The 15,946-nt window shown below is 52.6% G+C and overlaps 1 protein-coding gene across 9 annotated transcripts in view; it reads right to left on the bottom strand.

Annotated features, from left to right (window-relative positions):
- Positions 1-15,946, bottom strand: part of MTMR14 (myotubularin related protein 14) — a 43,786-nt gene that overhangs the window by 14,271 nt on the left and 13,569 nt on the right. For 6 of the 9 annotated variants that reach the window (XM_082664752.1, XM_082664757.1, XM_082664754.1 and 3 more), the window contains exons 5-13: positions 15,653-15,713; positions 14,027-14,149; positions 12,963-13,036; positions 8,130-8,200; positions 7,476-7,550; positions 3,549-3,615; positions 2,620-2,705; positions 2,285-2,361; positions 1,993-2,029 (exon numbers count right to left, since the gene is read on the bottom strand). In XM_082664752.1, the coding sequence (XP_082520878.1) occupies positions 1,993-2,029; positions 2,285-2,361; positions 2,620-2,705; positions 3,549-3,615; positions 7,476-7,550; positions 8,130-8,200; positions 12,963-13,036; positions 14,027-14,149; positions 15,653-15,713 (671 nt within the window). The remainder of the gene's footprint in view (positions 1-1,992; positions 2,030-2,284; positions 2,362-2,619; positions 2,706-3,548; positions 3,616-7,475; positions 7,551-8,129; positions 8,201-12,962; positions 13,037-14,026; positions 14,150-15,652; positions 15,714-15,946) is intronic. The other 3 variants (XM_082664753.1, XM_082664756.1, XM_082664759.1) reach the window with 1 other exon arrangement.

Raw genomic sequence — 15,946 nt, 5'->3', positions numbered from 1 at the left:
CACAGCAGGAACACAATGCAAGGGCAAGAGATCAGATTTTGTAGAAGAAATACCGGGAAACAGTGGTTCAGGAGAACCAGGGCTGAGGGGCAGCCACTGCCTGGCCCGCGGCCTGCACTGTTCAGAAACTGTAAGGGGCAGGACGAAGTCTGAGGCAGGCAAAGCCGGAGGAGGCTCCTGAGCTCTGACCCTGCCTCCGCATCCCCAGCTCCGTGAGCAAGTTCTCTCTTCTCCCTCCCAGCCAGTGCCCTGGTCCAACGGGCCTCTGTGAAGTGCACACAATGCAGTCTCTGCAGCTGATTCTGCAAGGTGTGGTCCATCAACCCCTCACTTGGAAAAACACCCACAGGGTATCCCAGAGCCCCGTAAGATCTCCTCAAAAAATAAAAAAGGAGGGAGGGTGCCTAGGTCAGGCCAGTATGAAAACTTTGTTACATAACTTTTTTGGTGGGCCGCCCCCGCACAGCTTGTGGGATTTTACTTCCCTGACCAGGGACTGAACCTGGGCCCTTGGCAGTGAAAGCACGGAGTCCTGAGCACAGAGTCCTAACCACTGGACAGCCAGGGAAGTCCCTGTTACATAAAATTAAATAGGTGTCTTCACCACAGATTTTTTAGTCTTTAATATACTAATGTGTTCTGAGAGCCTCAAAGGCAAAGGAGGGATACGGAGCTGTTTAACAGGCCCCAGCTTTTTGCATGTTTTAAAGTATCAGAGTTTTGAGCGTGTGCGGGGAGGAAGGGAGGGCTAAGAGAAAAGCCCACATCCTGCCAACCCTCCCAGCTGAGAAGACCCTCTTGTTTATGTTGAGACGTGGCCAGGGTTTGAGTCCAGAATCCACTGGGCTCAGCCGCATCCCCTGCCCAGTCTCTGAAGGTGGAATCTGGCCTGCTCTGGGGACGGGGAGACAGCATGGGGGTCAGCAGGTACTGGAGCGCCAGCTCCAGCAAATCTCAAAATGAGAGGCTGCAAAGGGGCTTTACGTGCGGATTTCAGTGCCAAAGTCACCACCTCTGACAGAGCTCATGGAGGCCTCTGAGGAACAGGCTTATGGGCTCTGCAGTCCTGGCGGATGCAATAAGTGCTCAAACGAAGAGATTTAGAAGGCGAGAGGAGCAGCTGAGAGGGAGGAACAAAAGAAGAATGCACAAGATAAGATGCCCAGAAAAGAGGCAGCCTCAGGAGGGTGAGAAAGATGCCTCAGGAAAATGGGGGGGGAGCCAACACTGCGTGCAGCTCCCACGCTGGGCATCTGGACTCATTCTCTTTGTGAGGCAGCAGAATCGACACCGGGAGACTCAAGGTTAATCACATTACCCAAGGTCACCCAGGTAGTAAGTGGCACAACTGGGGTTCACACTCAGGTCCGACTCCAGGTCTGTGTGCAGGGAAAACAGGCTGAAAACAAGAGTACCGAAGAGCCAAAGACTAAAAAAGGTAGCTAAGGATAAGGCGTGGACAGGGCAGAGAGGAGGAAGGAGGGACAGCGCGCGGACAGGAAGGGGACCCACAGCCCGCTGGCCGGGATTGGTCGGGGGGTGAGGAGCTGGCAGGACCCTGCTTGCACGGAAGGCCCTGGGGCTTAAAAGCTGCCGAGTGGGTGTGATGAGACAAGGGAGGACAGGGAAGAGCTTCTGGCTTTAGCTGTGAGGGTGAGGGGCACAGGAAAGCACTTGTAAACTGGTTCCAGAGCTGAGTGCAGAAAACAAGGTCACTCATAAGAAGGTCGGCACAGAACGGGGGGAAGAGGACTGACACACGAAGGTCACAGGTAAGTGTTCTCTCCGCGAGAGAGGGGGACTGAGGCTCAGAACGGGGCTGCTGTGCCGGTGCTTTTCCTGCCACTCTGCCTGATCCCAGTAATCACCAGGCAAGGAACCGCCCCCAAAGTGTGGACACCAAACAGACCATCACCCTGTCCCTCTTGGGGGTAAAAGAGCCCGAGCTCGCGGAGCCCTGACGTGTGCCCGCAGACCGTGAGCAGTACCCACCTCCTCTCCTTTGCTGAGTCGATCTACCAACATGTGCCTGAAACAAGAAGGCGAGGAGGTCAAAGCGAGCACCTCCCAGACAAGAGGATGAAGGGGGACTAGAGCCACAGGGACAGCCCATGGCTTTGGCACCCCAGCCTCAGGTGGGCCCGACCACACCTTCTCTCTTCCCAAGGGGGTGGGACCGTCTTCGCCTTCAACCCTGTCACAGGGGCCACCACACCCACGCACACAAAAAGGCGGTTCCCAAGCACTGGAGCACCCCACAGCCCGACAGTTCCCGAAGGCTCACCCGAAGAGGAACCAGTCGTAGGCCACCGTTAGGTAGAGGATCTCAGCGGGCTTCAGGGATGCGTGGATGAGCCCGTCCTGGAAGAGACGGGCCCAGATCAGAAAGAAGCCTCCCCACGACGGCCCCCTCCTGGCCTCGGGGGCTGAGTCACAACCACCGCCCCCGTGACAGCCAGGCTGCCTGACAGGCCCCGGAGCGGGGTTAAACACGACACCTGCTCTGGACACGTGAGGTCCCTCGCTCCGAAGCCTCTCTGCTTTCTGGAAACGGTCCCAGGACTCACAAAGGGCCTCTGAATGCTCCCTGACCCCACGGCCCAGCCCGTCCATACTCACAGCCCACAAGGAAAGGCGCAGGAGAGAGATGAAGAGGGGCGTCCGGTCCCAGCCTGAGATACAGTGTACTAGCAGTCCGCTGTCATCTACACAGGAACGTGGAACGGGAGGCCCAGGAGAGAAGCAAACACGGGCTGATGAAAAGGGGATGTGCCACCGCCCTGGCCTGGGGTGAGAGCCAGGCCACCCCAGAACCACGGCCTAGCTCCAGAGGCAGGCATGTGATGTTTCTGCCAACCTGGCCACAGTGACCGGTTCGAGGATGGGCACTGGATCCAAACTGAGGCAATGAGCGGGAGCTCTGGGACAGAGGCCGTCTCCCTCTTCTGGAGGGGTTAAGATGGCAGGAAACAAGTCTGGAACGATTGCCAGCCATGAAGCTAACTAAACAGTGGGTATGAGACAAGGAGAGATGCTTTGTGGTATTTGGCACCTGGCTCTGCTCTTGGGCCTTCTTGGTTAAATAAACGAATACATTTCCATTTGTTCAAGCAAGTGCAACCCCACACAGGTCCTGACTGATATGGAGGAACCAGAGTCAGACCGCCCTAGGACACTGAGCATAATGGGCTCATCCAATCAAAACAGTCAAACTGGCTGGAGTACCCTCTGGAGAACAGGCCCTCCAGGGGCTCTTGTGTGTGCCCAAGAAGAGGCCAGGACTGACTTTCTCTCACCTTTCTGAACCAAAAGAGGCCACTGCAGCCCCACACAAAAGGCTGATGCTCAAAGCTCAAAGGCCAGCTGAATGTGGTTCAGATGGTAACAAGTTCATAATTTTGGGCATGGAATAAATCTGCCAATGACAAGGGAATCCCCAAATCCTTCTCCCATAGAGCAAAAGGCCCCAATAAACACACATTTGCGATGTCAAGACCTGGGAACACCCAGAAGATCCTATGGCTTGAGGCAAGCAGAGGCAGACTCACCGTCACTGTTAATTATGGAAAGCAGCAGTTTCAGGTAGTTTTGTGTTTGTTGCACCAGATCCCAACTCTGTTGGAGAAGAAAAATAAAAGGATTCTATGAATAGGTGTTTAACTCAGAATGGAAATTTAAAGTATTTTTAAAATAAAATGCTATGAGTTATTCTGGGGAAACAAGTACCCCAGGCTCATGGTCACAGGCCACAGGTCCCAAATCCCAGACTATCTGAAACTTCACTTTTCACACATCCCTGCACCCTCCCCCACGGGCCCCTCCCTCAGTGTGCTCTGACCCAACGTGCGGGTGAGGGAGGGGAAGCCGTGCAGGAGCCTGGGCAACCCACAGCCCCACAGCCACAAGCAGCAGCCGGACACTAGCTCCTCTGAGCCCTGGGCTCCAGGCACGGATGTCTAGGGAACTAACAGAAGCCGACAAAGAGCCCTGAGCCCGTGGCCATTGTCACCAAATGGAAACAGCCATTTCTTTATCTGCCATCACATCACAGAAACCAAGGTAACCATCAACCTTCTCATCAATCAGGTTTCACACGTTTTTTATTGCTACTCACTGCATAGTCTTTTAATGAGTAACAAATGCAGTCTGTTTGGTAAACAAAAATCTTTTAAAACAGGAGGCCCACGAGGTGGGAGAGCAAAAACAAGCAAAAGCCATAGAGATCGGAACCTCTGTTCTAGCCCAAGCTAAAGGTCCAGACTAGACCCTCTGAGAAACAGTCCATTTTGGAATCCGGAAGCCCACGGAGGGGCCTGACCCAGTTCTGTGGCCCCCTCCCCCTAGCTGGGGACAGTCTCTTAACATGACTGCTTCTCAGTGTCTGGGGCCGTGCAGAGAAGGCGGTGAATGCCAGCTAGTGAGAGCGCTGCCCTGGGGAGGGTGAACACAGCACCTGTAATTGGAATGGTTTTCCCAGGAACTTAAACCAGGCTCATTTACCTGACCTTCCCATGGACCCTGGAGAGTCCTGACCCACTTGCAGGAGCTGCAGAGAAAGCCGCTGCAGTGCCGTGCTGATAAACTTATTACTACCCATGGTGGCTCGGGGGTCTCTCTGCTCATCTGGTTCAACGTGTCAGACACACCATTGCCAAGAGATTTCCTCCGCGCTGTGATTCCAGCGGGTGAGGAAAAGCAGGAGAGGTGGGAGCTACGCAGCAGGTGTGCAGGGAGGTCAGGCTGGCTGGGGGAGGACTGCAGTGGCCAGGAAAGGGCAGGAGGTGACCAAGGACGAGCCCGCAGGGCAGCTCCCACAACGGCAGCTGTTTGAAGGGGACATAAATGACCAAGGAGCGGCGGCAGACTCCGCTGGCCACCGTGCCCAGGGCTGGGGCAGGAACCACAGCCTGGGGAGTGCTGGGTCGGCAGAGGCCCAAGGTCACACAGCTAAGCTGAGCTGGGGTCTGGACCCAGGCCTGTGGTCACACACCGCACTGTAGGAACACCTCCTCAGATACCAGAGTGAGAAACACAAGAGGACCTGGGAAATGCATGAAAATCTAGGCTCACCTCTGACTCTCAATCTATGTGTGCCGTGACAAAGCCTCCAGATACAGAGGTGAGTACCACATATCGGCCTTACGTTTCCATGCCTGGTGCATGCCTCTTTCCCTGGCTGGCAAACTCCTACTCATCCTTTAAAGGCCCAGCCCCATTATCTTCTCTACAGAGTCTTCTTTTGTGGCCACTGGTCAATACCCCTACTACGCAGGTGATGGCTACGCTGTTGCCTCGGAATTTTCCTAAACTGAGCCCAGTGAGGGCGGAGGCCATTTTGGCACGTCTGCATCTGTAAGGCTTCGTGCTTAGGGACTAGGAGGTACCTGTAGAATGTTCTTTCACTGACTAGTCATAGTCAGGGGCCAGGTTGAGGAGCAGCAGCCACTGGAAGGGGTCTTCGGGCACAGAATGAAAGAGCAGAGCTTTATGCAATTCCATCTGGCTACACAGAGGTCAGCAACACCCACACATGCACTACTGCTCGTGCAATGGGAAACAGTGGTGTGAACGTGACTGTGGGCCTGGCCCTGGGACACAGCAGTGAACACAATGACTCCAGCCCTGAGGCTGGAGGGAAGGGAAGGCAAAGTGAATTGCTGCAGGTGTGCTAATTAAAAGGAGCCCTCTAAGATGCTTCAGGACCATGTAATTGGGGAGGTGAGCCTAGCCTGATCCATGGGGACCCTTAGGGAAGGCTCCTTGGAGATGGTGACATGCATGTGAGAAAAGGGGAGGGAAAGCACACGAGTGTTTGTGGCAGAGAGAAGAGCATGTGCAAACCTGGAGAGCATCTTCCCTAAGGGGTGGAGAGGCGGTCAGGGTAGCTGGAGGGGAGGGAGTGGACAGCCAGTGAGTCACAAGAACAAGCCTGGACCACGTGGAGCTGGGTGGACCACATAAGGGTCCTTGGACTTATCCTGAGGGAAAAAGGAAAGTCAGTGGCAGCTGTGAAGGAAGGAGTGACAGTGACGACCCTGCCCCATCATCTGAGTATCGTGCTCTGCCAGGCCCTATTCACTATTTCCAGTCGGTTGCCCCTTCAACGTGGACCCACGCTCAGCCATGAGACGATGGTAGCCTGCATTAGGCCAGTGACCTAAGGGATGGAGGCAAGAAGGACTGGGGAGTTTCCCTGGGGCAGAGACTTACAGAACTGATGGGACCAGCCATGGGTGTTGGGGAGAAGAGCCCCCATTTTTCGAGTCTGAGCATCTGGGTAAATGGTGGAGGGCTCGGGGGTGCTGTGGGTTGTGGCCAATTCCATTCTGGGCAGCTTGAGTTTGAGGTGCTTGCATGACGGGACACTTGGAAAAGGAAGTAGGTGTGGATCACTGAGAGAGGCCAGGCCAGGCTGGGCCCAGAGCCCGGATTAAGGGGAATGTAGATGCAAGCATACAACCTCTCTAGGGATGGGGGAGAGGAGGCACATCAGGCAATTCTTCTTAGAGTGGACACTCGAGCCAAATCCTGAAGGCAGTGTGTCAGCCAGACAAGAGGAGGCTGGGAGGGCCAGCCAGGCAGAGGGAACAGACATGGGGAAGGCAGTGGGAACAATGAGGCTACTTGTCCTGGCTGAAGCAAGTGGCAAGGACACTGCTAATGGCCTGTGGGCTTGTACAGTGGGCTAAACGCGGTAGAGAGATGGATCCATCCAGTAAGACTGGGGACCCTTTGGACTTCCTTGGTGGTACAGTAGTTAAGAATCCACCTGCCAATGCAGGGGACACGGGTTTGAGCCCTGGTCCGGGAAGATCCCACATGCCGCGGAGCAAAAAAGCCTGTGTGCCACAACTACTGAGCCGGCGCTCTAGAGCCTGTGCGCCACAACTACCAAGCCTGTGTGTCACAACTACTGAAGCCCATGCGCCTAGAGCCCGTGCTCCACAACAAGAGAAGCCACTGCAATGAGAAGCCTGCGCACCGCAACAAAGAGTACCCCCGCTCGCTGCAACTAGAGAAAGCCTGCGCACAGCAACGAAGACCTAATGCAGCCAAAAATAAATAAACTAAAAAAAAAAAAAAAGACTGGGGACCCTTCCATGGCAGACGATGACAAAGAGGAGAGAAGCACAGTGGAAATAATTTTAAGGTTTCTATAACCAAATCAGGTCAGGCAGCTCTGCACTTTCTCTGATGGAACACGCATTTAAAAGGTGAAATGAAAAACGTCACTAAATCCCAGAGCTGGAAAAGCAAACTCCATGAGGTCCTCCTCTGGAAACAGAACTCCCTGGTGGATGCAAATCTTTCAGTGAGTCATGTTCAGAAAGCTTTGATTTTCTGGGCCAAGAAATCAGGAGAGAGAGTTCAACAGGTAAGCAGCTCCTCCTTTCCCAGGAGGTCAGAGGTCACAAGCCAGGCCTTCAGGTGTCTGCCTGAGGGACTTGTGGGGCAGGCACCAGGGGTCCCCTCACCTGATACTGGCTCCAGTCAATGTTCAGAGAGCAAGTCAGGAAGTCGGGGATGCTCAGAGGGGCATCAACGTAGTCCTGGGGACAGAAAGACACTGTGAGATGCAGGCTGTCCACCAGGAGAAGCCAGGATGACCAGGCAGGTTGAGGCCCTGAAGCTGTGGCTACCACAGGCAGGCAGGATGTCCCCCCACAGTGCTCGCCTTCTCAGGGCCAGATGCCTGTGCCACCCTGGGAGTGACGGCTTAAAAATCAAAGGGACCAGATACTGCTGCCAAGTGGAGCTTTTCAGTTGGCGTTTGAGTGTTTACGGCTGACACAGAGGTGATCAGCGTATTCAGCCTCCGGCAGCTCCTGGGCTGCTCCCACCCGCTGAGGAGGAGCTCTTCACACAGAGAGCGGAGCAAAAATGAAGGACTTTTCCTACCTTTTCCCTGAAAACTCTTTTAAAGAAAAGGAGAAATTAAAGGGGGAGAGAAAAGTATATATGATGAGAGTTTAAACATGTACATACAAGGAGGAGAGAGGGAAAAATAATGAGACTCATTCAGGGAAGAGCAAAGAAAGGAGAAGGGTAGCTGTTTTCCCCAAGAAGATTACTGGCTGGTTTCCCTTCACAAACAGAAGACCCAAGCTGATGAATGTTATTGCTCATACCTGCTTCCAGTTAAAAATGAGCCCTTCAGCCATGTAATCCCGATCCTTATATTCCTTGAAAAATTCACAGCCTGGAAAAGAAGGGCAGAGTCGTGACACCACCCTTCCTGGCCCAGTGTCCTGAGATGCCCCTGGGTGCTGGAGGACCGGGGCGGCCACCAGCGCACACACTCCAAAGTGGGCCCCAGACGACATGAGTGGAGGCTGGACCAGGCGAGCGGGAGCCTCCAACGCTCCTTGGGTTTCTAGCCAGAGACCTTCCCGATGAGGCAGCCCCTGCCTGCACACCTCTGTGTCTCTCTCCCTCTGTGCTCACTGGTTGTTGGTCACTTTTCTCTCATTTCAGGTCCCTCTGCCCTACAAGTCCCTGAAGTGCCAACAGCCAGAGAACAACAGCGCGGTTTACAGTTTGAGCCCTGGCAGCACCTTCTCAGCAACTTACCTAGTTACGGAGGATCACCCTCCCTCCTGTTACAGACACACTTCAGAGATACTGAGGGTTCAATTCCAGACCACCGCAATAAAGCAAGCCACACGAATTTTTTGGTTTCCCAGTGCATATTAAAGTTATGTTTACACTGTATTATAGTTTATTGAGTGTGTGATAGCACTATGTCTAAAAAATATATATATCTTAAATTTAAAAAATACCTTAAATAAAAAATACTTCAGGGAATTCCTTGGCGGTCCAGTGGTTAGGACTTGGTACACTGCTGTGGGCCCCAGTTCAATCCCTGGTCAGGGAATTAAGATCCTACAAGCCACACAGCACGGCCAAAAAAAAAAAAACAACAAACACTTTATTGCTAAAAAATGGTGACCATAATCTGAGCCTACAGTGAGGTGGAGTAGTAACATCGAAGATCACTGATCACAGGTCAGCATAAAAAAATGGAGTGATAATGGAAAAGTCTGAGGTATTGTGAGAACTATCAAAATGTGACAGAGACACGAGGTGAACAAATACTGGGAAAATGTCTCCAATAGACTTGACACAGGGTTGCCACAAATGCTCAATTTGTAAAAAATGCAATATGTGAAGAGTAACAAAGCGAAGAGCAATAAAATGAGGTCTGCCTGTACCAACCTCGCAGGCTTTCGGTGAGGACCGAACATCGTAACATGAGAGAAAGGACCATGGACAGTGCCTGAAATGGGACAGGCGCTCAAGAGACACGTCCTTCTCCAACAAACCTTGCCAAGATGTGCTTTCTGTATCATTCACCAGAAAAACTATAAGAAATACCACCAGGGTAAGACCTCAGGAACAGAGAGAGGAGTGGAGAGAAAAGGGCCTTGGCAATGTTCCCAGCTTCAAACCTCAGCCTTTCATGTAGCCCTGTGACTGTGAACAAGTTAATTTCTCTAAGCCTTGATTTTCTCATTTGTAAAGTGATTAAGGATGAAATGAAACAATACGTATAAAACAGCTGGCACAGCACTGCGACAAGGGGCACTCAGGTGACAGCATACTGGTGCCATCCTCATGCCACCGCTGCAGTGAGAGCCCCAGTGCAACCCTGCAGCTCAGCCTGGGGAGAACGAGGCCTGCACTCCTCTCAGTTCCTCCACCAGGACCAACACAAACTCCAGAGGGCACAAGGCTCTGGCCACAGGTCCAAGTCTGGTAAGGTCCCCAAAGGCAACAAAACAGTTGCCTGAATTCTGTCAAAGTAGCCACAGGCCATAAACATCCACACAGAACTCTCCAGCTCCTCTTGGGACATGCTCCTGTCTGGGGCCACACCAGGGAAGAAAGGAAAGGTGCTTTCATGGAGGAAGGTCTGGAGGCTTAGCCTGTGTGTTCTGCAGACCTGGCTCTCACCACCCCACACACTCCTGCACTCGAATCCCCCAGGCCTCACTGTGGATGGGGAAGTCAGGAATCAATCCTCAGCTCTAACACTTCAGCGGATTCTTGGGTGCCTCACTGGGAGAAAGAAGAAATATAAATATCAGACAGAGGCCCTGAGCTTATGAGCCTGGGAGTAGGAGGGACACCAATCATTCCTCAGAACTCCCGTAAAGTGCTCTGTTTTCTCAAACTTGAGCGCTTGAATCAACACTGCAGGCTCCAGGCCGAGCTCTGACCAGCATATAATGCAGAAGCAACTGTGAGAAACGGAGAGAATTAAAGCAGCCTCGGTACCCAGGGCAATGCCTTGACATTCATTACCTGAACAGGCTTCTGAGCCTGTTGAGAGGCAAACAGACAGGACCAAAAGTGAAGTGAGAACGGACGCTCGCTCAAGAGGGAAACAAATTAGACTCATGCTGGGGAGTTTCTGGCCCCGTCTATCTTGGTGCCCTGAAGGAAGTGCTCCCAGAACACTTCCCGTTTTCAGGGGCTAGTCTAAGCCTAAGTTAGTCTGACAGAGAACTGATACCACCGCAGTTCCTGTCTGGGCTTCAAAGTCATCAGAGGGCTCAACAGAGACCCCTGAAATGGCAGCAGAGTGCATTTCAGGACTTGGTCTGGATAACATCAATTTTGTTATGAAGTATAATAATGTAGGCATGTAAAGAAATTTAAGAACATGAGCAGAGGAAGCAAGGTAATTAAGGTAAGCAAGTTAACTGCTTCTCCTGTCCCCTCATCTGGGTGTGCAGCAGCATCTCCTGCCACCTAGGCTTCTGGGTTTTTACTGATGCCTCTTAATCTCCCCTCAACACCATACACAACTATCAGATGCAGTACACGATATTCTGGGAAGAATGGGGGAAAAAAATTCACAGAGAGATGGTATCATCTTACCATTCTGGCGTTTTCTTTTCTTACCATTTTGTGTAAGCACTTTTTCTCTTACATAGTTGAGATTGTAGTATTTAATTTTCTATCTTGCTTATTAGCACCTTAAGTATTTTTCTATGACTATGTAATATCTCGTTCTACTATGGATGGCTGTACCATCAGTTACATCATCATTATTCTGATTGATGAAAACATTTCCCATGTTTGGCTGGTATAATCAGACATGATGAACATCTTCAGGCCCAAGCTGGCTGGATTATGGCCTAATGAATAACTGGGTCAAAAGGTGTTAGTTAATATTTCAGGAGTCTTTTAACAAGCTGCCCAACGACAGCAGAAAGGATATTGTGCTACTGTTCTGGAGCAAAACGATTTTTTTCTTTTCTTTTCTTTGTTTTAAAGTGTGGTGGTTTTTTTTTTTTTTGGCTGCTGCCATGCGGCATGCGGGATCCTTATTTCCCCAACCAGGGATCGAACCCATGCCCCTTCAGTGGAAGCACGGAGTCTGAACCACTGGACTGCCAGAGAAGTCCCACAAAACAATTTTTTCTAAGCCAAGTGTTACTGAGAAGCTGAACACAAATAAAGAAAGCTGACGCGTGGCTCCTCAGCCAACTCCGTCCTCTCCCGTGCATTCGGCAGAGAGTACTTCAGTCTGGGGACCCCCAGAGCATCTCCTGAGAGTCAGGAGCCTAGTCCGAAAGCCAGCTTTAGAGCTACCTGAGGAAAGCTCCAGTGCAGACCCCCAGCGGGGACATCCCTGTCTTGACACATCTCTGACGCTGCCGAGCCCACGGCATCATCATCATGGTTCTGCATCTGCCGAAAGGGAGCCTCTCCTCCCAGGCACTCGTCACTCGGCCTGGTGTTGGCACCTGTCAGGGACAGGTCTGGCACTTCGCCCAGAGTAAGCATCATTAACCACATTTTATGCAGGATGAAACTGATGCTCAGAAGGGTTAAGGGACTTGTTCAAGGACACAGTGCTGGGACTGGAATGCACGCCCATCCCTACATGCCACCAAATGCCAAGCTAGCAGAGAAGAGTGAGGAGAGACCCTGAAGGAGGCCACTGTAAGACAGCCAGGCCATAGGGGTCGTGGTTTGGATACCACCAGCTCACACTGATGAGAATATACCCTCTGCCCACGAGGCACTGGATGAACTTGAGGTTCTAATGAGAAGGCCTTGTGTCTCTACTGCAACCTGGGGTCACCAGCCTGCTCTCTATTGGCCACATGGCTCCAAGATGAGGAGACAAGATCCAGCACAGGACTGAAGGCAGGTGCTACTGCTGAGGAGCAGGAGAGAGGTTTCAAGGAGAAAGAGTCCACTTTCTACTGTCTGTTGACAAAGTTTGGTGCTGATGTTAGGGCTCTAATACCTCCTTGAACGAGCAGGTGTTGCCAGAAAGAAAGCTTAAACGCTACAAACTGGACTAACGCAGCTTCAGTATCCAGTGCAGAGAACACTGCCCTGGCCACAGGTCGCATACAGTCTGTGCCAGAGACAAATGCAGCCAGCTGTGTGCTCACCACGGTGCTCTGTGACACGGTGAGGCCACCAACCACGTGCAACTGGGGACAGAGCACTTACATCCTCACCACGGCAACAGCCAGCGCAGCATAGATGGTTGCTGACACGGAGGACTAACGATGTCATTTCACACCGAAACAGCACATTAGCTGCCCAGAGCACGCCGATAAACCTGACCTCACCTAATCCGCACAACAAGACCCTGAGCTAAGCCTCACCAACTTCCAGTGATACCTGAGAAAACCTGAGGCTGGGCGAGGTGAAGTAACTCGCTCAAGAGCGCAGTAGGGAGGACCTGAGCCAGGACTCCATTCCTGGGCCGCTCTCAGGGGAAAGCCCCCCTACACACACACAAGGACAGCGTCCTACCCTAAGGTGAGAGCCAAGGACCAGGAGCTGCACTGCCCTATGCTGAGCGACAGCAGATCCTGTCCGAGAGCTCCGGGGCATCTGTGCACCTAAGTGGCCAGGGCCTGAGGAGGGCCTCAAAGAGCCCCAGTCCTGGGAAGCCTGTCCCTTGACCAGACCCTGGAAAGAGCCCCTACCTGGATACGGGATGGAGAGGAGAGTGAAGTCGGCATAGCGCTGGGCTTTGTCCACCTTCTCGGAGGAGGTGACACTACAAGACAGGATACAACGTGTTACGGCATCACAACACACGCACACCATTCCCCACAAGCATTACCACAGCTCAAATGATCCTCCTGCTATAGAAACTACTGTTCAGAGTTAGGAATGATGCCCTCCAGGGGGCTTACTTAGAACGACTAAGAAATGCGACTGCTCTGCCGCCTCTACCCCAAGTCACCAGGTGAGAGCGCCGACTCCCCCGGACCCCACAGCACCCGCAACGCAAAGGGACCTAAGCCGCGGAACAAGCTTCCCCCAAAGGCAGCATCGCCCCCTGACCCGCAGGGCGGAGTGAGAAAAGAGCAAAATAACAGAGACACTGTCCAAAAGGGGCCCTGGGGCGGACTCTCGTCTCCACCTTCTCCGGCATCCACTGCGGACACTCCCAGACAGCATCAGAGAGACACAGGACTACTCTGACAGACAGCGGGATGTGCAGGTGACTGCAAACTGCTGAGCTGTAACAGCCTCAGTGTGGCTTATTTTCTAAGACATACTTGGCAAAATTAAAAGTGGCTATTATAAAAAATAAACAACACTTTGGAAAAATTCCCCAAATTTCATCACCCTAACCCAGGTTCCATTTGTTTCTAATTTTGCCTTACCGTAAGAAGATTTGTTCCACACAGGACATAAAAATTGAGTAAATACTGATTTTTTTCGATCCACTTTAAAAGAGACTCTAATCTACCAGAGATGGCGCAGCGGCAGCAGAGCACACGTTAGAGACCCACGGCTCCCTTGGTGCTCTCCGCACCACCCCAGAGAAAGTGACTTAACCTCTCCGGCTTCAGTTTCTCCCCTCCAAGAGGGAGACACTAGAACCTCCTTGCAAGGAGGGCTGTGTGAGGATACAGGGAGAGGATGCACGAGGCCTGGCACGCAGTGTGCCCTTGTAACTGCTCTGTGCCATCTCCGACCCCACGAGCCTGTGAGCACACGGCCTCCACCCACTTCGCAGGGGGTGCCCTGCACTCACTTCATGCCAAACTTCACCTTCTTGTTCTCCACCATCAGGTCACAGATGTATTTCACTGACAGGTACCGGAGCAGCTTGATGTCATACCCTCTGACCTTATCAAAAAGATGCGTGTCGGAACTTCTGAAACAAAGAGCCAGAGGGAGAAGGTGCACTGCACATTCATCCACAAAAGTCTGGGGCGTGAGGGGCGCGTTCAAGGAAGTCTAGTTTCTACAGAAGAATTTCTGATTCTCTTCTCCAGAAGACAGAGGGAGGGCCAAGAGAGGACAACCGCTCCCAGGGAAGGTGACTTTCTAAGTGATTATCCCGCTCTCTGGGACGCATTTCAAAGAGGAGCGATCTGCACCTGGGGCGGAAAAGGGATTTTTGGCGCTGCTTGACGTGAAGCCAGAAGACTCAAGATAATCTCTGAGCTCTAAAAAGCAGCAGGCTAGTGGCTGATAGAGTCTTTGAGCCTCCATTAGAGTTTATCTCTCTCCACCCCCCTCCCTTTCCCCATTTATGACCGTTTTTAGCCACATGACTTGCTCAAAATGTAACAGATTGAAACTTTCACTGGGAGATGGACTTTTTAGAGCTATGTTATCAACTGATTGTGAAATATTAGCAAGTGAATTCCCTCTGCTTAGAAGGCCGCTGAAGCAAGGAGAAAGATAAAATTTCCCTAATCTCCAGGCTGCCTTTTGATCAGTCATACAGATAAAGGCAAAAGCAGAACGAATAAAGTCACCATTAATTTTTTTTTGTAATGCCCACTGCTTTGCTGTCCCCAGCGGACTCCTCACCAAGAACAGTGTGCACTGTGGAAGATGGCCTGGCTGGGGCAGAGGTCGTTTGATCCCGGGGGAAGAGCCAAACATTCTTGAGCACAAGCCAGAGCCACTGCTCTTGGAACTAACGGGCAGAAGCCGGGCACAGCGAGATGCCTTTTCATGCACCGAGCCATGATTTTGGGCGGCTGATCTGACCAGGGTGCTGGTGTGCATTCCAGAGACACCCGACACCAGTTAAAGACTTTCCATGTGGTACAGACCATGCAAAGGAGCTTTTCCAAAATAACCATTACTGCCGTTTTCTAAAAATATTTGGAAAGGAGGTAGGAAGAGTGGGAGCCAGCCCCCTCCTTCCCTTTAAGGGAGCCTAAAACATTCCTCTGTAGCAAGCGCCTTATGGCACCTATCACACAGCTGTGGAGCTCCTAGTGCCCACACCTCTCACGTGGGGACCACAGTCCTTGCTTGCCCTGTGCCTCGGGCCGGGTGTGCTGTGCATCACCTGGTAGGCCAGACGTCACACCCTGGAAACCGTGGGGCTTGAAGACACACAGATGTCTGGCCTGTGTTTTGGGCCTGGGGTGCCAGGAACCCCAGGGTTGGGGCACTCGCTCTGCAGTCCTGGCGAGCACAGACTGCTCAGGTAGTCCATAAAGTCAGCTTCGGGTGAAGCTACAGGGTGGACTTCAACAACCCTGTTGCAGGGGCGTGGGCCTGGCAGCAGGAGGAAGGGAGCCAATCCACTCACCTGGACACTGATGAGGTCATGACCGTCAGTAGGAAAATGGCCACCACCGCTCAGACGCCTGCCCCCAACCCAAGCCCAGACCCATAACCACCTGGCACTGACCGAAGCGCACAGTCCTCCTCCGTGACATCCTCTGCATCTGCCCAGGCGTCGTCTGCACCCCCTGTGGGAGAAACCTGCGGTCAGCACCGAGGCCAAGGCAGGGGCTCCACCCAGGGGCTTCCTGACCAGTCTCCCCCCGGCTACACCCTAAGGACCACACTCCTGCCTCTCTCAGCATCCGAAGCCCCACATGCCTGGCAGTGTTCGTCACACCCAGCATCTCCTCAGGTGACGAAAGGAGGGCCCTTGCCCATCCCCCAGCTTGCTGCCCCTCCACCTACACCACTGCAGCCC

Source organism: Grampus griseus (assembly GCF_964374135.1).
Source record: "Grampus griseus genome assembly, chromosome: 10".
Lineage (NCBI taxonomy): Eukaryota > Metazoa > Chordata > Mammalia > Artiodactyla > Delphinidae > Grampus > Grampus griseus.
The sequence above is the reverse complement of the archived record's forward strand: the minus strand, read 5'-3'. Positions and strand labels throughout refer to the sequence as shown.